General features: G+C 42.4%; 1 protein-coding gene across 9 annotated transcripts in view; it reads left to right on the top strand.

Annotated features, from left to right (window-relative positions):
• Rbms3 (RNA binding motif single stranded interacting protein 3) overlaps positions 1-26,935 on the top strand; it is a 680,800-nt gene that overhangs the window by 287,026 nt on the left and 366,839 nt on the right. For all 9 annotated transcript variants that reach the window (XR_004769778.1, XM_027415326.2, XM_027415321.2 and 6 more), the window contains exon 4: positions 8,298-8,389. Coding sequence is in view for 8 of the 9 variants with exons in the window: in XM_027415326.2 (XP_027271127.1) it covers positions 8,298-8,389 (92 nt within the window). In the remaining variant the exon portion in view is untranslated. The remainder of the gene's footprint in view (positions 1-8,297; positions 8,390-26,935) is intronic.

Here is a 26,935-nt window from a genome sequence, read left to right as displayed (position 1 = left end):
TGCTTTTTCACATCCCCAAGGCAGAGACTATACCTCTGTCTTGCTTCCTCAAACATATTTGGGATTCCTCTTGAGGAATGCTCTTAGAAAACCCTTACAATGGATGCTGAGGAAAGGATGAAGGTTTCTGGAAAGTTCAGAGCTAAAGTAGGGATGGAAACTGTCTTAAGTCTCTGTTGCTATGATAAACACGATGGCTAAACACAACTTAGGGAAGAAAGGGTTTGTTTGACCTTATAGCATACAGTCCCTCCCTCACAGAGGGAAGTCAGGACATTAACTCAAGGTGGGAACTGAAGCAGAGGCCATGGAGGAGTGCTGCTTATAGTTTTGCTTCCCACGGCTTGCTCATTTACCTGCTTTCTTATACAAGCCAGGGCCATCTGCCCCAGGAGTGAGCCCACCCACAATTATCTGGGTCCACCCACACCAGTCATTAGTCAAGAAAATGATTCACAGACTTGCCCATAAGGAAATCTAATGAAATTCCACTATTGATTCCCTACTCCCAGTTGACCTTGGCTTATGTCACGTTGACAGCATCCACCCCGGACAGGTGTGCTAATTAATGTTCTACTCTCTGGTCCCCTAATGCTGAGACTTAGGACGTCCAATACTAAGGAGTACTCTATGGCCATTCATTGTTTGAAGGACTAGTAGAGATGGAGAGGGCCAGAGGGGCCAGATAACCTTCAGACTTCCAGGGCATCAACAGTCTTCTTTCTTCCATCCTCATTCCCACAGCTCAGTCTTACCCCTTGGAGCCCAGGCGCCAGAACAGAACATTACAAACCTTCAATGAAAAGAGAGAAAAAAAAAGAGGTTTAGTGAGATATACTTTTATTAGCATGTGTTAACTATAGACAACAATGGGTTTTGCTGTGACATTCTGTTAATGCATATACTGTATTGTGACCAAATGTACCCCTTCTATGACCTCCTGTTATCTGCCGCACACTGGCACTGGTCCCTTCATGTCTTAGCTCATCTCTCTTCCACCCCTCTTCCTCTCTCTCTACCTGCCCCTCCCCATCTGTCTTCCTCTATTGCTCCTCCCCCTTCACTCTCCTACTCTCTCCTCCTGCCTTCTCCTCTGCTCCTGCAGCCATCAACTGCTTTTAGATCCTCAAACAGTAGAGCCTCCTGGATCCTTCCCCAGTAGGTCCAGAAGAAGGGGAATTTTCAAGCATCCCAACTGTTACATGTAAGCAGGACTTGACTTTCACATATAAGTCTCAGCCAAAGTGTTCACTTGTTCTGTCTAGAAATCACATTTGACTCACAGCTGGCTCTGCATCTGGGTTCTTAAAGGGTTTCCTTCTATAAGAATCACTCCCAAGACAAAGAACTATGAAAATTCAGTGTGCAGTTAAAACTCTGAGACCAAATGCCCTGGGTGGCTGTAGATGGTACTAAAAACCTAAGGTCGGGGTTCTCCAGTTGTACTCCACACCCCACTCTACTCAGCCCCAATATTGGAAAATAAATGTGTAATTTTCATTGCCAGTAAAAAGAGCCATCAGCCACACAAAACCCTAAAATCATCTGTTGAATATGACCTTATATGAAACTCCAAATCCATCTTTGCACAATAGTTTTTGAAGGATAAAGGTCTCTGGATTATGTCACCTATGACTACAGAAAATGGACCAGACAAAAGCCCCTGTGGTAATTCTGGAGAGTTAAGCTGTAATGGATATAGATTATTTTTCTAGAAGGTCGTTGCTCTGGTAGTGGCATGCAATAACAAAACTTTAAATAAGTGCAGAAGGTATAAGACATTTCAGGGAAGCATTGATTAAGCCCGTTGGTGGAAGAGTGCAGTCACAGAGTGACCTAATTATCCCACAGTCCGTTTTCTTCCCTCTCTTCTTCCAGCTAATTGCTGAGCTGCTGGCCTTGTCTCCCCAACTAGGAGGAAAACAAGCTCTAGGTGTGGGGGAAATAGCAGTGACATCGGGATCTAATTTGCTTGGACCTGTCGCCAAGTGTGATGCCGTAGTTGAGGGAGGCATGGTGCACAGCCATTGGCCGAGTTTGCACTGGCTAGCCTTCCCTGGGGCTCGTGGAATAGAAAGCACTGTAGCTGGGCTGGATGACTCTGCCTCCCTTCCCCTGCCAGATGCAGAGACAAACTTAATTATTTATCAGGAAGGAAAGCAAATTGAAACCAAATTAAAGTGATTTTTTATCCCTTACTAAATGCATCATTATGTTTTAGAGCCAGCCATGTATTTCATTTTGTTTTCTTCTGACAGTGATGCAGCCCTTACCCTCCTAAACCCCAGAAATGCCATGCTTATTTACAGAATGGAAATACCTTGCAAGGTTTCTTGAGACACTTTGACCTCCCGACTCTCACTTAAACAAGTAGAAGTCTGTGTGAACATCCCACAACTCAGATGTGTGCCTCCCTCGATTCTAAGTCTATATGTGGAATCTTTGCTCCTTGTTGGCTTGAAGCCATCCCTACAGGTGTGGGGTCAACTCCTTTTCCCCAGAACGCGGCTGTAAATTCCCCGAGAAACCTCAGGTGCCTGGTGCCCTTGTGGAACTTGCTTAAGTGTGTGTAGGAGTCTAGTCTGGAAGAGCCACACCTTGATTTTCTCATACACTATGTGGTGTGTAGTGTTGGAAGTGAAGGGAAAAACCTAAAGATGCAGCTGTAATGCAGGGGCTACAATGCCACACAGGTACAGCTGGCAGGGCTACAGCACCACACAGGTATCAGCTGGCAGCATGAGTATTGTTGTGGTTTGTTTGTAATCAAAATAGAATTGGACATTTTCATTTGTTAATTAATAAGCATAGTAGCCCCTCCCATAAGCTTACATATTTTAAACATATTTTCTGTGTACTTCAATAAGGATCTTCTGAACACAGGCTTATGTAAAATCCAATAATTAGGGCTGTACAATGAAATGACAGCTGGTGACAAATGACTCCCATAAGTTCACATTTGGCCACATGATGAGTGGTGCACTTTCTTCTTCCTCCCAGCAACTGGGTGATAGGGCAGCATGCCTATATCTGTGCCAGATGCTCCCGTGCTGCGTCTTCTCAGGAAGGAAACTGTGAATTGTCTTCTTATCCTCATGAAGCTTGGTTCTCTTCTATGCTTCATCTTCCCTACTCTGTATTCAAAACTGGAAAGTGTAATGAGCTCTTGTAGGTGGCCAAGCAAGAGTTCTGCATCAGTGAAATGAGTTTCAGTGGTCTCTACCTTGACTTCACATAGGAATAAGAGCACACACACACACACACACACACACACACACACACACACACACACACACTTCTATCATAAAGTAAATGAAAACTCAGTTGAGGGATGCATAGAGAACTCAGTCAGTAAAGTGTTTACAAGGGCAATCACAGGGGTGTAGGTTCAGTCCCTCCCATCCATATGTAATATTTGTCATGATGACTATATTTTTTTAATCATAGCCCTGGGGAGGTGGAGACAGGCAGATCTCCAGGGCACGGTGGCTACCCAGTCTTCCCTATTCAGTAAGTTCCATGTGCATTAGATACCATGCCTCAGTAAACAAGGTAGGTTATCCTACTTTGATGCTTAAGGCTGAGGAATGACACCTAAGGTAGAGCATTGGACTCTACACACATGTACCTGTAAATGCATATGTACACACATACAACCCTTGCTGACTTTGTATCTTCTATTATCTAATTTTGTCTCTCCCCATCACCCCAGCTAACTCCTTTTACAATGCTTTCAATACCACCTTTCCCGCTTTCTCTCCTAACTCTCCCTCTTCTTTGACAGTCTTTGGTCTTTATCAATCTGCAGTCATCCATGCTCTTAAGGACCCTGGGCATTTTCACATTTCCTCCATGCTTGCATGTTCCCCTGCATTTGGCCTGGCTAGTTCTTCCTTCTTGGGGCCCTTCATGAATGCCTGTAAGATGACATGTTCCTATTTGTGTTCGTTATCCTCTCTGGTCCTGCTTCAGTCTTCTCTGCAAACTCACCCTTGAGGCCAAAAAACTGACATTGTTCAAGTTGAAATCTAAACTTTTTCCCAGTTCTCACTATGAGTTTTTTTTCTCTTTTCATGTGTGTTACTAGCATTTTTCAGCATTTGCCCACATAATATGTATTTCTGATTTTATCCTTTTTTACTGGGTGCCAGCCTGATATATCTCTAGGTCAGTTTTGTCTCCTGTTATTGTGTTGAAATACCCAGACAGAGCCAATTTAGGAGAGAAGGAGCTTGTGTCCATCATAGCAGGGAGATAGCAGCAGAAACATGGTGTGGCTGATGATGCTGCCTCCATGATCCAGAACAGACAATAAAAAAACATTCATGTTTATGCCCAGCTCCATTTTTTCACTCTTACATAGTTCAGGAACCCCTGTTTAGGGAATGGTGCTGCCCACATTGGGAAGGTTCCTCCCAGATTAGTTAATACAACTGAGGCAATCACTGATCAGACATTCCTACAGGGAACTTGAGCTAGACAGCATCTCATTGGGAATCTCTCCCAGGTGGTGTTAAGGGAACATTCAAAACCAGTCATCACACTACAACACTGCAGTATGACTTTTCTACAGAGGTTCTCATGGGTGTTTTGACTGAATATTTCTTCAGCCTTCCCTCATTCCTGTGAATCCTCCTCCAGTCTCTTCATGTCACCTCCACAGCTCACTCACCCAGTGGCTTATGGCAAAGGAGAGCAAATTTCAACCAAACAATAATTCTTGTCATCTCATCCTTCTCCTTTCGCCAGTCCAATCAATCAATCAATCAATCAATCAATCAATCAATCATCAAGTCCAGTTGACCCTCCCTATAAAATATAACTCACTTTCTCCATCTCACCCAGTCCATTTTTGAGCAGCTGCCTTTCTTTTTGGTTTGCTGTGATAGCCTTGAGTCATCTCCACTGTTGCTGCCAGCCTCTTTCATCACCATCCAGCCTCCAGCTAGAAAGAGAACTTCTCAATGATTTCTCTCAGTACTGAACAGTCAACACCCACACTCCATGCCCCTGCTCTCCTTGATTTCAAGGAAGGCATGACATTAGTATCTGTAGATTCCTTGGGATGGCCACTCCATCATGTCTCTCTCCAACTATTAAGCTGCTTGTGAGTGGGAACTAGGATTGTTGCTTTCCACATATTACATATTGTGCTGGGTCAGGTGCCCAGTGAAGGAAGCATGGAGCCTGTAAATGAATGCAAACCAGCCCTGACTCTGTCCACACCCCCAGAGAGAGATGTGGTGCAGGTCCAGGCCCTCCAGAATGCAACCTGCGAGAGAATGAGCTAGAGAGAGCCTTTCATGGGATTGTGTTAACTCACCCTTTAATTCCAAATCCAGGGACTTTCAGGTCCTCGCTGAGGGCCATCAGGGGTGCAGGCTCCAGAGCAGAGCTAGAATCAGTTCTCTGTATGGCACTGGATAATTTCTATGCAGACTTGGGTTTGAATTGTGGCTCTGCTGTCTAACAGCTCCTGCTTTTTTAACCAGTTATGAGTTCACCTGTGCCTCAGCTTCTGGTACATGGACCCAGAGCCAGTATTATATGACACAATGATGTTTTCATTAAATAAGAGAGCCTTAATCCTCCAAAACAGCACCTGACCTGTGGGCAATGATGTCTAAGTCTTAGAGACTTTATACCTTTGCCTACAACTCTGACTTTTGACTTTTTCTTACCCCTGATCTTTTCTTCCCCATCTTATCACACAAAGAGAAGGAATTACCAGCCCTTACAGAGCACACTTCCTTACATATGAGAAGCACAGACTTGACAGCCCTACTTTGTGGAGCTTTGTGGAGTGTTTTGCTGGTACATTGCTGTGTACCAAGTTTGCTTTGGGATAACAAGCTGGGAGTGAGAAAGGGAAGATGGGATTTGAGGGGAGAAAATTAGAAAGTTAATTAAAAGAAACAACTTGGCAATTAAACTCCCAAACACTCTTATTTGGAGGTTGGGGTGGGAGTGGATTATAGCACACAAATGGTGTGTTTGCCTCAGAGGCAGGCCTGGAAGCCCTGAATGAGACAAGCTTCAAAATACAAGACAGATGCCTGTCTTCATGGATGAGAAGATACATTGATTCATCCATAGACTTTTCAGGAGTAGAGCAAAACATATTTATAGTACACATATACAAATTTATATGTATGTATTATGTATGTATGTATATGTGTGTATGCGTCATATATATAACACATTATATACTGTGTACTATGTGTATCTTATATAATATTTAGTATTGTGTTATTATCTTTTTCTGTTGTTATGCTAAAATTCCTTGACCAAAACAACAATAACAACAACAACTGACATGAGAAAGTGTTTCTCTTTTTTTGTTTGTTTGTTTGTTTTTGGTTTTTTTTGAGACAGGGTTTCTCTGTGGCCTTGGAGGCTGTCCTGGAACTAGCTCTTGTAGACCAGGCTGGTCTCGAACTCACAGAGATCTGCCTGCCTCTGCCTCCCGAGTGCTGGGATTAAAGGTGTGCGCCACCAACACCCGGCTTGAGAAAGTGTTTCTTTTGGTCTGTAGTGCCAAAGGAGTAGAGTCTATCATGGGGAAGACATGGCCACAGGTATGGAGAGCATGGTGGCAGGAGCAGGAAGCTGACTGATCACATGTCATCTTCATACAGGAAGCTAAGATTGAAGAACAAGTAGGGAGGGCCAATCTACAAAACCTCAAACTCTTCCTCCAGGTGATGTACTTCCTCCAGGAAGGCTCCACCTCCTATTGTCTCTGCAACTTTCTCAAACAGCGCCACCTGCTGGTGGTCAAGTGTTCAAACACGAGCCCGAGGAGGACATTCACATTCAACCCACAATACATGTCCACTCTTATACTTGCTGTTTTATTGGGGTTTTTTTTTTTTGAGGCATAATTTCCTGTTTTATTTTTCTTAGACATAATTTCAATTACCTCAGGCTACCTTTAATCTCAATGTATAGACAAAATTGACCTTGAACTCCTAATTCTCGGGCTTCCACATCTGTAATGCTAGAATCACAGGTGTGCATCCAACACACCCCACTGAGTATTCATATTTTCAAATATTCACAGCTGACTTGCTGTTGTGTAAATTTCTGGACTAATGATGGTATGTCCTGTCCATTGTCCTGTCTCATCACCTGTTCAGGTTGCTTGTTTCTGTGTTTCCCTGAACTTTTATATGTGCCCACATAGCCACCAGAACAGAACAGTATATTTATAAACCACCCCCAAATAAGTAAGATGGCCATTTAGTATTTGTTTTTTAGAGGCTTGAGTATTTATTCATCAAGTTATTTTTCAAAATATTAAAAATCAATGATTTGAGCTTCTGTGGAAAGAAACAAGATCCTATAATTTAGAAACATGGGCAGAGTGGCTGGATAGAAGTAGGTTCAAACCCCTACTCTTACCCACAACCTTTGCTTATTTGTGCAACCAAGATATAGCTATTGGCTGCTTGCTGCAAAGCAAGCAATCACTATTGCAGTCTCCAACAGTAACTTTAGTGGTTTGGCTTGTTTACATGTTGCTGTGATGATTTACCCTGGGAGAAACAACTTAAGCATGAAAGGGTTCATTCTAGCCTACAGTTTTAGTACTGTCCTATGGCAGGACGAGGGGAATCACAGTGGGGGGAGTTGGAAGCAGCAGGTCACATCACATCCACAGTCAAGAAACAGAAAGATTCTTCAAGTGCTCACCTGGCTTTCTGCAGTTTACAGGATCCAGGCTCCCCTCCCAGGGAATGTGCTTACCCACTACCCAGAGGGGCCTTCCCATGTCACTATCCTAAAGCAGATCATCCCCCACAGACCTGCCCAGAGTCTGCCTCCCAGCTGGTTCTGGTTCCATCCAGTTGAGCATTGATGTTAACTGTCACACTTACCAGTTCTTCTGGGTTTCCTGACTCTCAGTTTTTAGAGGTCTGGAAAATGGATTTCGTCCTCAGACACTTAAGGATTTCCAGGGTTTGATTCTCCTCCCTCTTGTAGCCAATGTGTCACAGGCAGAGCACAGTAGATCGAGGCTTTGCCTTAACTGCCAAGTTAGTGTTAACAGGGCTTCCCCTTGCACACTAGTCTACAAAGTACTCTGGAAAATGAATTAACCTCCCTATATCTAGAGTTACTAAGATATCCTGCTTAAAGCACCCAGCAGCACAGATATGAGTGCCTTTGGGTCCAGCAAGGTTTTTATTGGAAGAAAATGAATTCATAGCCGACAGTAAGTCTGTGTTCATTAATATGACAGAAGTGCATCCGCCTGCCTGTGATAACTAATGCCAGATTTTGTATGTTTGCAGGTTATGGTTTTGTAGATTTTGATAGTCCTGCAGCCGCACAGAAAGCAGTGGCATCCTTGAAGGCAAACGGTGTGCAAGCACAGATGGCCAAGGTAAGCCTGCTCAGACCAGAGGGTCTGTGCAAATGTCCGCCTCTGGGTGTGTATCTCTGTGTGTGTGTGTGTGTGTGTGTGTGTGTGTGTGTGAGAGAGAGAGAGAGAGAGAGAGAGAGAGAGAGAGAGAGAGAGAGAACAAATATTAGTCCTTTACAGTGATCAGAGCCCAGATTAGAGTTTATATCCTTTCTGTACTCAGTTTTTAGGGAAATGAACCATTCAATAGACTTGTTGTTTTCTCTCTGACTTGATGTGGAGTTATTCATGAGCTCTTTGGTTGTGGAGACCCCAGTGATTAAAGGAACAGGTGGATGTCTCTGTTTTGCCTGAAAAGGGAGATACGCATGGATGAGAGTCTAGAACTTTCCTTAGTCGGCACTGCTGGAGTCATTATACATGTATGTGCATACTGGTGTCTAGTCGACAGAGTTCTGGGGTAGTACAGAAAGTTATCAATGACTTGATGTGTGCTAAATTTCACTTATTTGTTCCATGTTTGGGAGGCTTCTAAGCTGATGGCTTTTCCCCTAATCTGTGCAGGGAAGTGGCTTATTGCTAATGTCCTTGTCTGTGTTATTGGAATTTCACTTTGGCCCATATACCCAGAATTTACCTGGGGAACAATTTTCTTGATGTCCATCATTTGCAATATTTACCCATTGCTACATAGAATGCATTGTTTGGGGCCTTGGATGTGAACCTATGATGAATTTTTACATCAATGTGAAAATTGTGCATCATCATTTTGTGCCATGATTTCTGTAGTGTTAGAAGAATCTACCTATAATACTCTGTACCGGTGGATGAAATTAGAGTTCTGTGTGCAGCGTGTATGGTCCCCTTCATGTAGCCTGACAAGCCTGCTCCATCTTTTTCATCAAAGGACTCTAAGGAGAAAGAAGGACTTTATCCTGAAGGTTCTAATGATTAAGCTTTCATATGATTATGACCTTAAAAATTGAAAAAAAATTAAAAAATTAAAAAGAATCTACCTATGTGGTCAGATAATATGGATCTCGGGAACAATGTACACTGATGCCATTGCCCTCATTTTCATTTGGGATTCTAATGAGAGAACATCAGAATGACACAAGCTAGATGTGGCAGTGCACAATTTTAATCCTAGTACTATGGAAGCAGTGGCAGGTTGACCTCTATGAATTCAAGGACAGCCTGGTCTATGTAACAGGGTTCAAGGTCAGCCAGGAATACCAAAAACTCAAAAGAAGGAAGAGTAAAAGTGAGTAAACACCAAAAATGTTGCTGATGACATTTGGATGTTTGGTAAATGTTGATGCTCAAATAGCAGCCCTTTTGAGTCATCATAAATAATCTGTTTAAAATAGTCTTCCTGTTAAAAGTTCTGAACTTAACTATCCTAAGATCTTCACACTGTTGGATGCCATAGGTAACAGACCTTGAAGTTTTGGGCATCTGTCTCTGGTTTGTATTTCTAGTTTCCAGGTCCTGTTCCCATAGAAGTAAGTGATGTAATGATGAAGTCATTTGATGTCGTAGCTGTTTGTATTTTGTTATGATTGTGTACATCCTCTGGTAGAACATTACAACACCAGCCTCTGATTTCTAGTGATCAACATTTGTGTCCTAGCGGCTCTGTGTGCATTCTGACTAATGTGTGTAGATCATATCTTCTAACTGTCTGTTGCTAGCCAGTTTCCTCTTGGGTGACTGTGGTAGGCTCATTGTTTTTCTCATTGTTCAAGGCGACATAAATTACAATTCTCCCAGTTGTGTATTATGGTCTTTGTCAGGACTAAGCCTGGAAGCTTTAGATTTGGTCAGGAATTGAAATTGATGAACTTAATACTTTTAATTAATCAGGAAATTACATGCATGTCCTGGTTTAAAGGTTGCTTGGCAAGAGTCAATGCAACTGAAGTAGCAATTTCCTTTACCCAAAAACAAGTGATAAGAGTGTGGCTGTTGGCCGAGGCAAGAAATGATTATGAAAATGCTTGGGAAAGAGAACAGGGAGGGCCTGAAGAGATGGCTCAATTGTTAAGTGCTTACTGTTCTTACAGAGGGCCCCAATCTAGTTCCCAGGACCCAAGTTAGGCAGCACACAGTCTCAAGTAACTCTGGCTTTGAAGACCCAACCCTCTCTTCTGGCTTATATGGGAACTACATCAAGTGTACACATGCACAGAGGTAGACACATGTAAATTTTAAAAGAAAAAAATCTTTAAAACCTAAAGCATATTCTGGAGAAATGGTTCCATGGTTTAAAGTACTTGTAGCTCCTATAGAGGACCTGAGTTTGGTTCCCAAAACCCACATTAGTTGTTCACAACTAACTTCCTATAACTCTAGCTCCAAAGGATCTAGTACCCTATTCTGGTCAACAAGAGCACTGAGTTCAAGTACTCTCTCTCTCTCTCTCTCTCTCTCTCTCTGTCTGTCTGTCTCTCTCTCTCTCTCTCTCTCTCTCTCACACACACACACACACACACACACACACACACACACATATATATACTCTCACACACATGAAGTTTAAAGTAAGGTAAATCTATTTTTTAAAAAAGAAACAAACAAAATGAGGAACCTGAGAAATATCTGAGGAGATAAAGGCACCAGCTGTGAAGTTGAAGACCTCAGTTTGATCCCCAGGATCTTCATGGTGGAAGGAGAGAAGAGACTTGCCAGAGTCCTCTGACCTCCATGAGTGTATACATTGTGTACGTGTGTGTGCATATTGCACATATGTGTAAATAAATAAGTAAAATAATACATCTTTAAAAGAAAATGGTTGTTGCAACATATTTGGTACATTCTATTTATAAACCTTGGACGTTTTGGAAGTTATTCAGTAGTGGTTTATAAATAGTGAACACAGTTGCTTCTAAATTCTCAAGAGATATTAAGATATACACAAACAGATAGATGGTAGATTGTCAATAAATGATAGACAGATGAGATAGATAATAGAAAGATAAGCAAATAGATGATGGATGATGATAGATCATTCACTGAGTTAAGCTTTTGTATAAAAAGGGGCAAAGAAAGTTGACATTGACTTTAATATTTTCAGCATGCTCGTATATAAGGAACTCTCCTCTATGCCCTAACACACACACACACACACACACACACACACACACACACACACACACACACATCACTGTCCTATCACCCAGTAAGGAAATGTCTACACTAGTATTTATTTAAAGACCTTCGGAAGGGATTATTCACTCCAGCCGCCATTTTGAACTTTGTCACGAATCTAAAGTGCAAAGCCTCAAGTGCCTGGCTGGACTGTGGGCAGTCACTCTGCTGCAGACTTTCTGAAGGATTTTACAGCTTCAGTTGTGCTGTCTGTGAAGTAAATCCTCATGAAGTTTGAGCCCAAAGCCTGCTTTAGATTCCCATCTGCCCACTGGAAAACTTGCAGCAATAAATGATTCTGTAATTTAACTACCCAGAAGAAAATAAATAGCCTCCGCTTGACAATGAAATGGAACAAGCTTGGCCACCTGTATTAGCAGATTTCTCACTGAGCTATTGAATTTCATGGCACTTTTTCCTCTGTCCTGGTGATAACTGTTATTTATTATCATATAAACCTGCAGTCTGCAGGGTGTGTGTTACTTGAAGTATATATTTTACCATTTAAGTATGCACCAAATCGCCTCCTACATCCTTGTTCTTATCACTATCCCACTCTGTTGGTTGTGGTGTGACATTTTAAAATCCCCAGGACTTTAAAGTAAAAATGACTCCTGGGGTTGGAGAGATGGCTCATCAGTCAAAAGTGCATACTGTTTTTGCAGGGGACCTGCGTTCAATTCCCAATACCTGCTTGTGGTTGCTCTGACACAAATTCCAGGTGATCTGATGACCTATTTTGGACACCACTAATACCTGCATTCACATTCACATTTCCCCATACAGATACACACAGATACAGACAGACAGACAGACAGATAGACACAAGCACTTATATAAATAATAGTAAGTATTAAAAAATAAAAATGCCACATGTAATTAAGTTCCCAGTAGCAACCTGGCACCCATTTGAAACTGGGAGTTCCTTCCCATAGTCAATGTGCTCCAATGTGTGCCTGTGAAAACGCCAACTGATGCTTCAACTGCAAAGAACTCAATAGGGAATTAGCCAGGAAGTAGTAATTGATCAATGTGTGAGTCACTTTTCTGTTGCTTTGATAAAATACCATGCACAAAAGAAAGTTTTGGAAAAGTTTATTTGGGGCCACAGTTCTAGAGGAAAGGGTCTATTATGATGGGAGAAGCATGGCAACAGGAGGCAGATATGGTGTCAGGAGCAGGAAGCCGAGACATTAGCAAACGAGAGAGAGAGAGAGAGAGAGAGAGAGAGAGAGAGAGAGAGAGAGAGAGAGAGAGAGAGAACTGAAAGTAACTAGAACCTTTGAACTCTCAAAGCACAACACAGTGGCTTACTTCCTCCAGCTAGGCTGTACCACCTCCCTAAATGCATCACTCCCTCCCCAAACAGCATCACCCCCTGGAGGGGACAAATTCGTGAGTCTTTGGTGAAAACAAATTGAAAGGATTTTACCAGTGCTGGTGAAGAACATAGGTTTGAAAGGTGCATTTGGCTTTGATTTCTGGTCGTGGCACCACCTAGTTTTGTGAACTTTCTGTGTTATTAAAATATCTCTAATACTCTTTTGAAATAATACAGTGCTTAGGCTCTGTGGTTATTGGGAAGACTTTCAAAAATCCACAAAGAATTTGGCATATTGCTTTCACAGTAAGAATCAAGTACATGTTGTGCTGGGTAACCTGTGAATCCTAACGTATTCTTCAGGTCTATTGTCACATGGATTAGTAAATGTTGTGCGTTGGGTTCAGATGGGCCAAGGAACCTGTGAATCCTAAAAGATCTTCAGGTCTTCCATGATCACAAAACAGTCTATAGGAAAATATTGTAGAAGTTTTAGTCTGTAGGTGTTTTGGTTTTGCTGTGGGCTAGACAGTGTGTTTGTTGTAATAAAAAAAAGGCTGTAACACGCAGTAAGTCTTTAGGGAGATGGACAAGGGAATGTGTGACTCCATGCCATTGCAGGTTCTATTCAGAGAGTGGCCTGCATGGGGATTGGTGAATCTTTAGTCTTAAGAACTCGGTGAGATTTCTGTCCACGTATATATTACTAGGGATTGAATAGTTTCATGGTTGGCTAGTGTGAGGGGTAATCTGGATGGTTAGTAAGTGAATACAGGTGACCAGCACACATCTGTGGTGACCAGTCATTACTGAGGGAACCATGTGGGCAGCGGAAGGCAATAATCTCAAAAATAAAGTTACTTCAATTTTGCCAACCAAATTAGCTCATTTTCTTCAACTGTTAATGGTTTTACCCAAATGGAGGAGTTTTAAAAATGGTGTGACCATGGCTAATGAAAACGTCTTATTTGGTCTTTGTAACATTTATCTGATTTGCCTTATTGCAAAAACTGTGGACCAAGAATTTTGGCTATTATAAATCTTGACAACCATGAGGTAAATCTAAGAAAGTTATTGGCTGAGGAGTATGGGTCTGCAAATGCATGGAAAGAAGAAATTGAAGAATCTCCAACTAGGGAGTTGAGGTGGCTCAGTAGTTTAGAGCATTGGTTGCTCTTAGAGAGGACATGGGTTCAATTCCCAAAAGCCACATAGTGACTCAGCCCTCTGTAACTCTAGTTCTAGGGAATCAGAAACCCTGTTCTGGCCTCTGTGCACCCTGTTCTGGCCTCTGTGCACAAATATGATGCACAGACATGCATTCATGCAAAAGTCATACACATAAAAAATAAATGTATTTTTTAATTAAAGGAAAAAAGAAACCCTGCTGCTAACTATAACTTAGCATATAGGTGTTTATTTAACTGATATACATGGAAGGTTCTGGATAATTCAAGGACATTAAAATGGGCATTTAACAGTAAGGAACAAATAGACCAAAGGGCTAAGCCACTCATGTCTAAATGTCATCAAACCCTCTTAGGCAGGAAAAGGATTCTTGCTTTGACAGATACTTTGATTCATGATTATGTAGATACACACCTAAATTCTAACACCTAAAGGGACTTGCCTGCTATTATCTTCCAATACCTGTGCCATTTCATTCTACCCATCCATACAAGGACCTAAGCAGATACTTTACAACACTGCTCTGGAACACACTTAGGATCTTATTTGCATTTTTAATTAGGCATATGTGTGTGTATGAGTGAGTATTGCACTTGAGTACAGCACTCACAGAGGTCAGGAGAGAGTCTCTGATCCCTCGGGTGTGGAGTTACAGGCAGTCCTTAGCTGCTATGTGGGTGTTGGGATCTGAACTTAGTTCCTCTGCAAGAGCAGCAAGTGCCATTAACCTCTGAGCCATCTGGTCAACCCCTGGAATGTACTTTAGATAGTTTTGATCCCGAGGATGTCAGTCTGATGCAGATTTTAATGTAGCTCTTTCCTCTTGGTTACTGACCATGCAGTGAAAGTGGTTGTTCTTCATTGATGCTGGTGCTGGGTGTTCTTTTAGTATACACACATCCAGAGGAACACAGTATCTCTCCAACAACAGAGAATTAACTCTCATCTTCCCCCTAGTTGATTTTTTAAAACTCTCACTACAGAAAGTACCAAGTGTTGGCCTAACCCATGTCTATAAATATATTTGTGACATCTGTTTTGTTGGATATGTCAATTCATCTCAAACTTTTTTAAAAGCTTTTCTCCCCTTGATTCTAGGGCAGAATTCAGGGATTCAAAACCCAATGTTGAAATTATCAGAGTCCATCTTAATCCCATTCATTAATTATCAGAGGCCTTTGAAGCAGAATCCTCTGAAGTTAATATTTATATTAGCTTTTACCTAACAAGTTGCACAGTCTGCCTGTGGGTGATGCCCTGCTCTTTCCAGGGCACTCCATTGTCTCCTGCTAAGCTCAGGGGTGAGTTGTATGCCAACAGAAATCCCTATCCCTCTGGAATTGAAAAAATTCAACCAGAAAGTGCCCAAGTGTTCTAGACTCTGGTCTCCATCCACAGATCATGATCCTGTGTTTTCCTTCAGTGCCTGTGAGGAGTCCAAGGCCTTTGCAAGTTGTGCAATGTGTCATCCTTTTCTTCTGCTTCTTGAAAGGTCTAGGCCCAGAGGCAAACTTGGGAAAACACTCCCTCCTTAATATGCTGCAGGGGAGTCCCATACCAGGAGCCCTGGCCTCTCCTCTTGCCTTGATCATTTGTCCTTGCAGCCAGACAGATCTTGTCCTCTCTCTGAGGACAGACTGACAAGTCCTATTTAAATCAGCGTTTGTCCTTGTAGATCCCCGCCCCACCAAAATGACAGAAAGTCCTCCAGAGTGAGAAAAGCATGGCTATAGAGATTGCTCAGTGGGGAAAGATGCCTGCCAGCCAAGGCTGGGGACCTGAGTTCCATTCCTAGAACCCACTCAATGTATGGAAAACACTGACTGGTTACAAACACAATACAGAGAAAAAATAGATTTTTTAAAAAATGGAGGAAAATAATTGTATACTGTGAATAAGGCCATGAACTCAGTCTGATGTCGTGTTCCCACCATCTCCAGGATGCCCTTTTAAACTGATACTTAAACTAATCAAACATGCCATGAGACTCCATCTCTGCTGGGCATTGGGTTGGAATCCAAGTCACTATATAACACTCCCCTTCTTTTTATCTAAAGAGTATCCTGAGATTAAAAAAAAAATATTCAACTTCAGAAGCAAAAAGGAGGAGTCCATATTTGTTTTCTGAAGTTGAAATTTTGTGATCAGACTGGTGAGGTGGAAGATATTATTGAAATCATAAGACACTCCTGCAATCATAACATCCAAAAGGATAATTAGAATTCTATGGAAGAATGACACATCACTGAGAGTGGAAATAGGCAACCCTGCAGACCAAACCCAGAGCCTTGTGTGTAGATCCCAGGCACTGGACCCCTTCCTCAGCTGTTGGATATATGAGGTAGAGTCTTTTTATATAGTCTGGGATGACCTGGGATCCAGGCTATGCACTCAGATACATCCTTAGCAATCTGGCCATATATGCAGCTCTTCTTAGATCTCCCTGTGCAAAATCTACGTGCTTTATAAGGACACATTATCATACGAAATATGAGTTCAGTGTGTGGGGAAGTATTCCATGTTGAATACAGCACACAAAAACCTGTATTTCAGTCCTCCTAGCCAAATATTGCCTTATTAGTGTAAAGACCATTCAAAGAACCTACTCAGCTCCTGGCCTCAACATCCCTGAAAAAAAGAGTTTCTCACTTCTTCAAGAAATACATCTGAATTGATAAATTGATAGCTCTAAAGAACCAAGGTTTACAGACAGCGGTTTTCCAAAGGCAGACAAGTGTTTGCTGATTGAAAGGTAGGATTCTTATGACTCCTTACTATATTTGTGTGACTGTTTATCATTCTGTGTGTATGGCTTTGTGTATGTGTTTGCTGTTATGTGAATGTGTATAGCACATGCATATGTGTCAAGTGGGTATAAGCACACATGTCTGCAGGTACACATGCCTGTGTGTGTGTGTGTGTGTGTGTGTGTGTGTGTGTGTGTGTGTGTGTGTGTGTGTGTGTGTGTGTGTGGAGGCCAGAAGTCAACATCTAGTATCTCCCACAAACACTTCTCCCTTATTTTTTGAGACTAGTTCTCTCACTAGGTTATTTGAACAGTGAATTCAGGAATCCAGAGTCTCCTTGCCCATGCTGGGATTATAAATGTGCAGAGCCATTCCTGGAGATCCAAACGTGGCTCCTTATGCTTGCATTGCAAATGTTTTACCAGCTGAGCTCTCTCCCCACCACTTAGTAATAATTTTACACAACAAATCCATTGTTTGCTCATCCTTAGTCCTTTTAACATCCAGGAGAAAATATTCTGTGAACACATAAATACATGTCTCCTCTAGGCTCATACAGTTGAACTTGGTCTCTAGTTGGTGGCACTGTTTGGTGGAGGTTATGGAACCTTGGAGGGAGGGCATTGGAGGGGTGAATTGGAGGATTTATAGCCTTGCCTCACTTCCTGCTGATCCTCACTTCATTTTTGCCCTCTCTCACTCCCTGTTTACACTTACTGCTTCTGATGTGTGGTTAAAATATGAACTGTCACTTCCTGACCTATCTGTCTCCATTCATGCCTCCATACCATTATCAACTTCCACCCCCGAATCCATACACCAAAATAAACTCTTCTTTGGGTTGATTTTTGTTGTGGTGTTTATCATGGCAACAGGCACTAATTAGCATACACACACACACACACACACACACACACACACACACACACACCCTAATTTCTTATTATATTCTTTCCAAGAATCCAAGTCATCAGAGATACATAGTTTTGCTTCCCTCATGGTTTTTATTTTTCAGTAACAATTTCTCTTGCCCTGTTGTCCATGCTTTCCCTTGTCTCCCAGGGACTGACTAGTCAGACCTACCAAGCACAGACCCTGGGGATTTGTTCCTAAAGCTTTCTCCAGAACATTGATGTTTACATATGGTTATGCTCAATCCTCTGGATACAACACGTGCCATAGACAGGAGCCAGGAGGGGGAAAAGCTATATCCAGATTCAGTAAGATGATACTCAAGAAAACCATGCTGTGGATTAAAGGAAACAAAGCACAAATACAGGAAAATTACTAACAAACAAACAAAAACATAAGAAGCTAATTCCATAGCAGTGCTGGTCTGGAAGAACACATACTACAAGAAGCAAATGAGCTTCTTGACGAAGTATAGAAAACCTCTTATCCAGTTCACAGAAAAGCAAAGGTCAAGTTATAAACAGAGGAGGGAACGTGATGTTGCAGTTGGTGGATCATATAGACTCCCATCTAAAGTGTCTGCATCTGTGCAGACACTTAAAAATGCTTAAGCTGTAAATAAAGGCAGGTATACTTCCTCCATCCACACCAGGGGGGAAATGTGGCTGATAGAAAAAAAACAACCATATTATCAGCACTTTTTATACCTTTATGGTGCTTCTTGACCTCAGAGGAGAATGGACTAATGACTATAAGCAGTGAAAGTTCTGACCACAAAATTTGCTCATTGAACACTTGAAATTATGCATTTGTCCTACTGTAGACTGCCGTAGTTCCTTCCGGAAGCAGATTTTAAATCAGCATCTAGAATTAAGTGGAAAGTATTGATTTAAAGGTGCAAGCTCATCAAACAGTCTCCATATTCAGACAGAAAGAGAGAGAGAGCATCAGGAACATTCTACATCTTCTGTGGTGAAGTGAGATGGCAGACAGAGTCAAATGCTGATTCTTTCTGCAAATACCAAAATGAAAAGGATGTATCTTTCTTTTCTTTTGTGTCAGCATATGCCTGTGTGGGAAAGTATGGATGCAGTTGTGTGTATCTGCAGGAGCCAGAGAGCAACTTTGGGTGTCTTTCCTCAGTATTGTTCACCTTTGTTCATCCCTCCTGCTCTGCTGCCACCGTCTCCCTGTCTTCCTTCTCTCTCAACTCTTTTCCTTCTGCTCCTCCTCCTTTCTCTCCTCCTCCTCCTCCTTCTCTTCTCTTATTTCTTCTTCTCAGGTCTGTTGTCTGCCATATCAGGCAAACACTGGCCTATTAAGCTATACCTTCACGCTAGCCAGCTCCAGAGAGCCTCCTACCTCAACCTCCCCAGCCCTGGGATGGCAAGTGAATGCTACCTTACCTAATATAGTTTTTGTATGGATTCTGGGAATGCCTCTCAGGTCTTCCAGAAAGCACTTTGCAGTCATCTGTTTATTTTAATAAAATATCACCACTGATTCTCACATTATCAAGAAAGTAGACTGCCCCCCTATTCTGTTAAATGTTTTACTGTGTAAATGAATTTACATTGCAAACATATTTGAGGCCCCTGCAATTAGATAAGTCAGTCAGTGGTTTGAGGGCTGAAAGTGAGTGAAATCTCTGAACTGGCCACTTGATTAACTCAGACTTTTAGTCACCAGCATCAAGCCCACAAAGACATGACCATCAGATCTTTTGTGGGTGAGCACAGGCATTGGAAGGAAAGGACATGCACTTACCTCCGCCCCTGCCTTGTGAATTGGGTACCTAAACCACAGCACTCCGACTATGACAGAAGGGGACATCATTCACTGGGACCCATTCTGAAGTCCCTCTCAATCCCTATAAGCATTAGGGTGCTTTCCTGGTAGTTCATTTCACTCCCCACCCTCTCTCTGTGGAGTTATCCAAATTTTAATGAGAGTTTCACTAGTGAACTTGCACTGGACCCCAGCATGCTGTTAGCATCTCTTCTGACATATCTCCTGACACTTCAGCTTCCTTGCCCTTGGCCAGATGCATTGGACAGAGTCTGGCAGACTGAGAGTGTGAGGCCGTCTTAGGTGGAGGAAACTGTTTGCCAGCTGTACCCAAAAGGTTCAATCCAAGGAATCGAGACTTTTTTCCTGAGGTTTCGCTGAGACACAGGGAGCCAGCAAATGGCTGATATTGTCCAGGAAATTAACAGCTCCTACATATGGTGCATACTCCGATCCCAGCCAAATGGTGTTTAGCTGCCAGGCTGTGGCTCTCATAGGGGTTGTTAGCACAGTATAATGGTGAGGGTTTGTTTAGAAGACTCAATGCTAACCTTCATGGTTTTCTCGTTGAAGAACTTAACCACCTTACATATCGTAATAGACCAGAAAAGTGAGATCTTAAGGGCACGGAATTTCTGTACTGCCAAAAGACATTTGTATTTTTCATAGTATTATGTTAGTTATTCTCTTTGTGTAGTGTGTGTGTGTGTGTGTGTGTGTGTGTGTGTGTGTGTGTGTGTACCTATGTGTCCACAGTGAATGTGGAAGCCAAAGTTTGACATTGGATGTCCCCTCGTTTTCTACCTTATTATTATTTCTTTGATGTGGGGTCCCTTAATGAGCCTGCAGCTCACTGAATCAGTGAACCAGTGCAGTGCTTGTGGAAGTCAGAAGATGGGGGTCTTATCCTCTGGAGCTGAGTTAGTTAGAGGTGGAGTCACCTAGCATGGGTGTGGCAACTGAACTTGGGTCCCCTGTAAAAGCAGTACACATGCCTAACCACTGAGCCATTTCTGCAACCCCTTCCTGTTACAGTTATTACCCATTGCTTCTGGCACTGATGTCTTGTGGAGGATTGGGTCTGCCTTGGGCTGTGTGCTTTTACAATTGATGACCTTCCGTGCCTCACCATCCTCTCTCAGGAGTTATCTTCCTGTATCCCCCAGACTCCCCTTTCGGTGGCAGTCCCCAAGGAACTCTTGCTGACAACTCAGTCTAGGTCATGCTTCCTCTCATCTGCATTCATATAGGACCGTGTATATTTTTCCAGAGTTCAGGATTTACAGTTTAACTGTTATATGGAGATGACTAGATCACTGTTGCTCTCCCAGGTTAGAACAGGGCTTCTTAAACTCTGGCCTCTCAGAATGTTTTCCACTTGAGAAAGTTTTATGTGACCCCATGCTTCTAGGTCTATAAAACAGGTATATAAAATGAGTATACAAAACAAACATTTACATTTGGTAGTACATGCCAAAGAGGTGTATTCTGAATTCTTTGGCATACATGTAATTTCACTGTGTGCAAAAACAAGAAGCAATTTGCACACTGTTTGATTCCAAACAGGTCACTTACTTCAGAGGCTTGAGCATTGAAGTCATTCCTAAAGGAGGAAGAGCAGGAGGAGGAGGAGGAGGAAGGGGAGGAAGAGGAGGAGGAGGGAGGAGGAGGGGGGAGGAGAAGGAGGAGAAAGGAAGGAAATTAGTGGGTAAAATAGTTCTTAAGCTATAAGACCTATAAGTGGGTCCACATGTTAAATTTTTGATCACTAAAAATTCCTTCAACTAGAATTCTGAAACCAGAAGTGTTGATGTTTCTAGATAATTAACTATGGATGTTAGGTCTACCCGCCCCAGGAATTAGCCCAGTTCTTTTACTCTTTAATGTATCTCCCTTGGTGGACCATAGCAGTTAGTGGTCATTAGTGTTCTTTCGGGGGTAGACCTCTAGAGAAGTGGAAATTGGCTGGCAGTTATCTGTCAGTCATTTTTTTAAGGGATAGGAAATGATGACAAATTAGCCTTCGGTGTTTTGAGATGTCCTTTGGCATATCTGTGATGCCCATATGTTCCAAACTAAAGCTTCCTCTCCCCTCTGCATGCAGCACAACTCTATGGCTCTGTGCCTTCTCTAAATATTTTAAGTGCAGTGTTTATGTTTGTGGCTTCATAAGTTTGTTTACTCTTCTTTAATATCCCTTCCAAGATGCAACCTGCCAGCAAGTGATGGATTAAACAGTGTTCCGTGTGGAACATAAATGTTTACATTGAAGGATGGAATGAAAGTTGCATGGATATTTTGTCATCGGCCTTGGCTTTGACACAGAGGGAAGTGCATAGCTTTAATACAGGCCACTCCCATCCCAGCCCCCCCCCCGCCCCGGGCTGTTCTGAGTCCCTGTCTATAGGAAAGATTGCACAGTTCTATGGGAGTCCCAATGAGTCCCACAGGCTCCAAAATGAGGCAAATTTGTCACTTTTTGTTTTTTTCATATTGGCAAGCCTAGGTGACAGCCCAGGTAAGGAAACACCTCTGTGACTTGCACTTTGAGTCAGAACCTGATGGGAAAAGAAATGGTGCTGATAAAAGGTGCAGAAAACATCTTCAGAAAGGGTAGAAATGGACGATGACTGGTCATGGCTTCACAACTGATGAACCAGAGGGAATAAAACACTGATGCCTAATGGTGTCTGGTCTTGGCAGTTTACTTCTGTAAGCAGGGAAGGCTGAAACATTTTGAGGAGCCTTTTTTACATGCCCTTAATCCAACTTATTGGGTGGATATGGTGTCCTGTTTCTGGGGTTCCAGTTCCCAGCATCAAGGATTTATATCCTCTGGCGTCCCAGCTAAGATGTGCCTCCACCTCCAAAGGTGTCAAAGCAAATACTTGGGAGCTGAGTCAATGTAGACAACGGGTTGCTACATGGTCCCGGCTGTTTCTTCTCTTTCTGGCTTTGTAAAAAAACATGAGGCAGGCTAGTCTTGGTTCCTGTTGCTTGCTGATGTCTATCTAGGTGTTTGGGCCATTTGTTTCCAGGTCCCTGGTGCATCCTGTCTCTAGTTCTGGCTTTGGTGAAATTCGATCTTCATAGGCTTTGGCCTTTCTTTGTGAGTGTGTTATTGAGTCCCACACCTCTGGGTGGAGGTGGCCACAGGGGTAGACTTGGAGGTGTTGTACCATCCCCACTTCCTGTCCATTTTCTGCTTCCTGACTGTGAGAGTAATATAACCAGTTTCCTCACACCCCTGCCCCTATGTCTTCACCATCTCCATGGACTGTCTCCCCTTAACCCGTAAACTAAAACCAGCCCTTCTTTCCCTATATTGTTTCTTGTCAAAATTTGGACACCACAAAAAGTAAACTAATATAATAATGATTTGTCTTATAGGGTAATCAATGCTTGGGCTCAATCCCTTGCACACTAATAGATTCCTTCTCCTGCATTATTTATTTTTTTTACACATTGGGGGTTAAGAGGAGAGCGAAGAGTTGGGGAACAGAGCCAGCATTGGACATGGTTTGCTTCAACATATGACTCTCAGACTCTCTGAAGCATCCAAGCTGTCAAGGAGAATTTCTTATATTAAGCAGGGGCAACTTTATAAGCAAAACACATGACTGCATTTTATTTATGTGATATAAAATCACAGGCAGGCAAAGCGGGCTTGAGAAGAGCCAGCAGCCAGGTGAAATGCTGCTGTCTGCTCCTGCTTCTTCTGCAGAGCCCCTGTGCTGCTCGTTTCTTCCTGCTCTGTCCATCTACACCTTCTACACATGATATTGTCACTGCCAGTGTTAGAAAAACAAACTGTGTAAGGAAACAGAGAAAAAGATTCTATCAATACTGGTTTTTCTTTCAATTAGAAAAACGTTTCAACTCTCTGAGCTTATGGAAGAAAGTGTCTCCCACCAGAACATGAAGCAAACAAGGAAACTAATAAGCAAAGTAGCCTGTAAAAGAGAAAGATGTCATGTGTGTATCCCAACTTGACTCAACATATGTATTCTGTTAACACCCTAAGTTAGGTATATTGGAAAATACCAAATGCCTCCCTGGGATTCCCAAATTGTAGTGTTTAGTAATTCCCAAATTGGAAAATGATCATGTCAGTTTATTACTGTTGATATTTGTGAATCAAAAGATATGAATGGCAACCGGCTCATGAGAATTTGGCTTTCAAAGCTTCACTCCATTGGCTGTGGCTCTGCTGCCTTTGAGTGGCTGTAACAAGGAAAGGCAGATAGGTGGCTTATGGATGGCAGACATCTGCTTACTTCTGAGAATGGCAGCCTCCTGGTCCCTAACAGCTTTCTCCCCACATTCTTCCACAATGGAGCTAACAAGCCCCTGTGGGCCCCACAGCAGCAGTTCTGCTAGTGACCTGTTTGCCCTCATGCCCTCTCAAAAGGCTCTGCCTCCCAACACTATCACTTTGGCCTTCTGGGATTGGAAATGTGAATTTGAGGAAAATCAGCCTACTGAGGGCAGTGGATCAGTTTACAAAGAAAATAGACTATGGTTTTGATTTTTTTGGCGGATTTTTAATGTTTTTCCTATCATACTTATTACTAAAAATAAACTTTAAAGCGTTTTATTGTTTTGATTTCTGTCTGGAAAATCAGTTTCTTACTGTTGTCCTTTTAATAATGTGATTTGCCTAAATTTTCCTATCAAATCTAATTAAAACTGAAGTTTATTGGGCAGGCAAGATGACTCAGCAGGTAAAGGTGCTTGCTGCCAAGCCTGACGACCTGAGTTCAGTCCCCAGGACCCACATTGTGGAAGACAAGAGCTCACTCCAGCAAGTTGCATACTCCTCAATATGCATACTACAACAAGTACACACACAAATATATACACCCCACAAACAAATAAGGAAGTGCAGAAAAAATGAGACTGAAGTTTATGAAAACTAGCATTTCAAAGTCTGAGCATGGTAACTTATGCTGGGAACACCATAGGTAGTCTTGAGGCAAGAGAATCACCCAAGTTTAAGGGCAGCTGGGCCTCCATAGAGTGCCAGGCCAGCATGATCGGAAGAGTGAGACCCCAGCTCAATCAATCACTAAATAAATAATTAAGTAAATTAAAGGAAAATGAAAGTTGGATGTGGTAGTGCATAATTGCAATTCCAGTGGTCTAGAAGCTGAGGCAGGAGGGTTGCTACAAATTCAAGGCAATCCTTGGCTAAAGTTTGAGACTCTGTCTTATAAAGAGTAATATTTTTTAATATGTTGCTCTTGAACATTAGTCTTTTATTCATCATGATAGTGATTCATTCCTACTGGTTTTAAGAAGAAAAAGTAAGCTGAGCATATCATGTGTGTGTGCATGTGAGTGTGTGTGTACCTGTATGTGTTTTGTGTGTGTTGTCTGCGTGTATGTTATGTGTGTGTGTGTGTTATGTGCTGCATGTTTATTTGTGTGTATTGTCTCTGTGTGTGATGTATGCATGTGTGCATGCATGTTTATTTATGTATGACTTACCCAAGGTAATGATTTTTGTTTTGTGTGATATATGTACAATATCCTCAGCAGCCAGGACGTCATCAGACCCACTGGAGCTGGAGTTCTAGGCACTTGTGAGCCACCTGACATGGGTAGGGGGATCTAAGCTTGGGATCTCTGAAAAAGCAGCAAGCCAAGCTCTCTTAACCACTGAGCCATCTCTCCATCACCTCTTGATTTTGAAACAAGGTTTCTCTCTGCAGCCCACAGTGTAGCTTCGCTGTGTACCTTCACAAATGCAGAGAAAACATAATCCAGAATCAGGAACCTCTACTCCTTCTTCATTTTGTTTTGTCATTTACTTTATGGTGGGTTATTTCCTGTCTACTTACTGTTCTGTTGTTGTGAAGAGATACCATGACCAAGGAAGCTTATAGAGGAAAACCTTTAATTGGGGGCTTCCTTACAGTTTCAGAAAGTGAGTACATGATCATGGCAGGAAGCATGGCAGCAGGCAGGGGGGCAGGCAATCATGGTGCTGGAGCAGTAACTGAGAGCTCACATCTAATCTTCAAGTTGCAGATAGAGAGAGATCTAGACTTGGCCTGGCTTGGGTTCTCTAAGCCAACCCAGGTGCCAGACTCCTCCAACAAGACCACACCTCCCCCAACAAGACCACACCTCCCCCAACAAGACCACACCTCCCCCAACAAGACCACACCTCCCCCAACAAGACCACACCTCCCCCAACAAACAAGACCACACCTCCCCCAACAAGACCACACCTCCCCCAACAAGACCACACCTCCTCCTACAAGACCACACCTCCCCCAACAAGACCACACCTCCTCCTACAAGGTCACACCTATTCCAATAAGGCCATACCTCCTCCAACAAGGCCATACCTCCTAATCCTTCTGAGTCTACCAACTGGTTATTGAACATTCAAATATATGACCCTGTGGGGACCTTTCTCTTCAAACCACCACACCATTCTCTCAGTCTATCCATGTCCGTGACCCTTCCATTTTTGTCTACAAATACATCATCACTTGCTTTAGCCACTTACAGATGTGTCTGGACTCATGTCACCTTGACTTGAATCCAAGTTGATTTTTAAATTAAGTCAAATTTTTGTGGCAAGATTTTAAACAAACTGCATTAATTGAAACATAAAACCATCCTATCAAATAATTCTAATGCATTCATACCAACACTGTAAAGTACAAGGGACAGTTGAATGATGGGATCCAGTGTGTTCCTTCTTATGGGGTTTGTCAATTCTAAGTTATTTCCTGATGAAAAGGCAGGACCTACCCAGTTTCACAGAGAAATGTCTGGTGAGTTCAATCTCTCTCTCTCTCTCTCTCTCTCTCTCTCTCTCTCTCTCTCTCTGTCTCAGTCTGTCTGTCTCTCTGTGTGTGTATGTATATGAATGTATGTATCTGTCTGTCTGTCTGTCTGTCTGACTGTCTATTTATCTATCTCCATGTGTCTATAAACTACTCGTTTGAGTTAGGGAGAATAGTACAAAATAGAGAGCTTTCTTCTTTTATGCTAATGTAGCTTGTGTTTTCTTCTTATTTCATTCACATCCTCCATTGATAATTAGTTGTAATTGTTGTCAACTTGACACAGTCTAGAATCACCTGAGAAAAGAGCATGAATGAGGGTTAATCTAGACCAGCTGGACCTGTGGGTGATTATCTTGAATACCTTAATTGACCGTGGAAGACTCTGCCCAGATTGGGTAGCACCATTCCCTAGGGCTGTGTCCCCTATAATGTAAGAAGAGAGAAGGAATCCTGGATAGGAGACACACATTTATTTATACATTGTTACCTGATCTTGTGTGTGGCTGTGATATGACTAGCTGTTCTAAGTCCTTGCTGCCTTAACTTCTTGCTATGTTGGGAGCTGTGTCCTGGAATTGCTGGTGAAGAGGAACCCTTTCTCCCCCAAGTTGCTTTCATCAGGGGATTTTATCCCAGCTGCAAAAAGGAAACTAGG

Source organism: Cricetulus griseus, chromosome 4 (assembly GCF_003668045.3).
Source record: "Cricetulus griseus strain 17A/GY chromosome 4, alternate assembly CriGri-PICRH-1.0, whole genome shotgun sequence".
Taxonomy (NCBI): domain Eukaryota; kingdom Metazoa; phylum Chordata; class Mammalia; order Rodentia; family Cricetidae; genus Cricetulus; species Cricetulus griseus.
The sequence above is the reverse complement of the archived record's forward strand: the minus strand, read 5'-3'. Positions and strand labels throughout refer to the sequence as shown.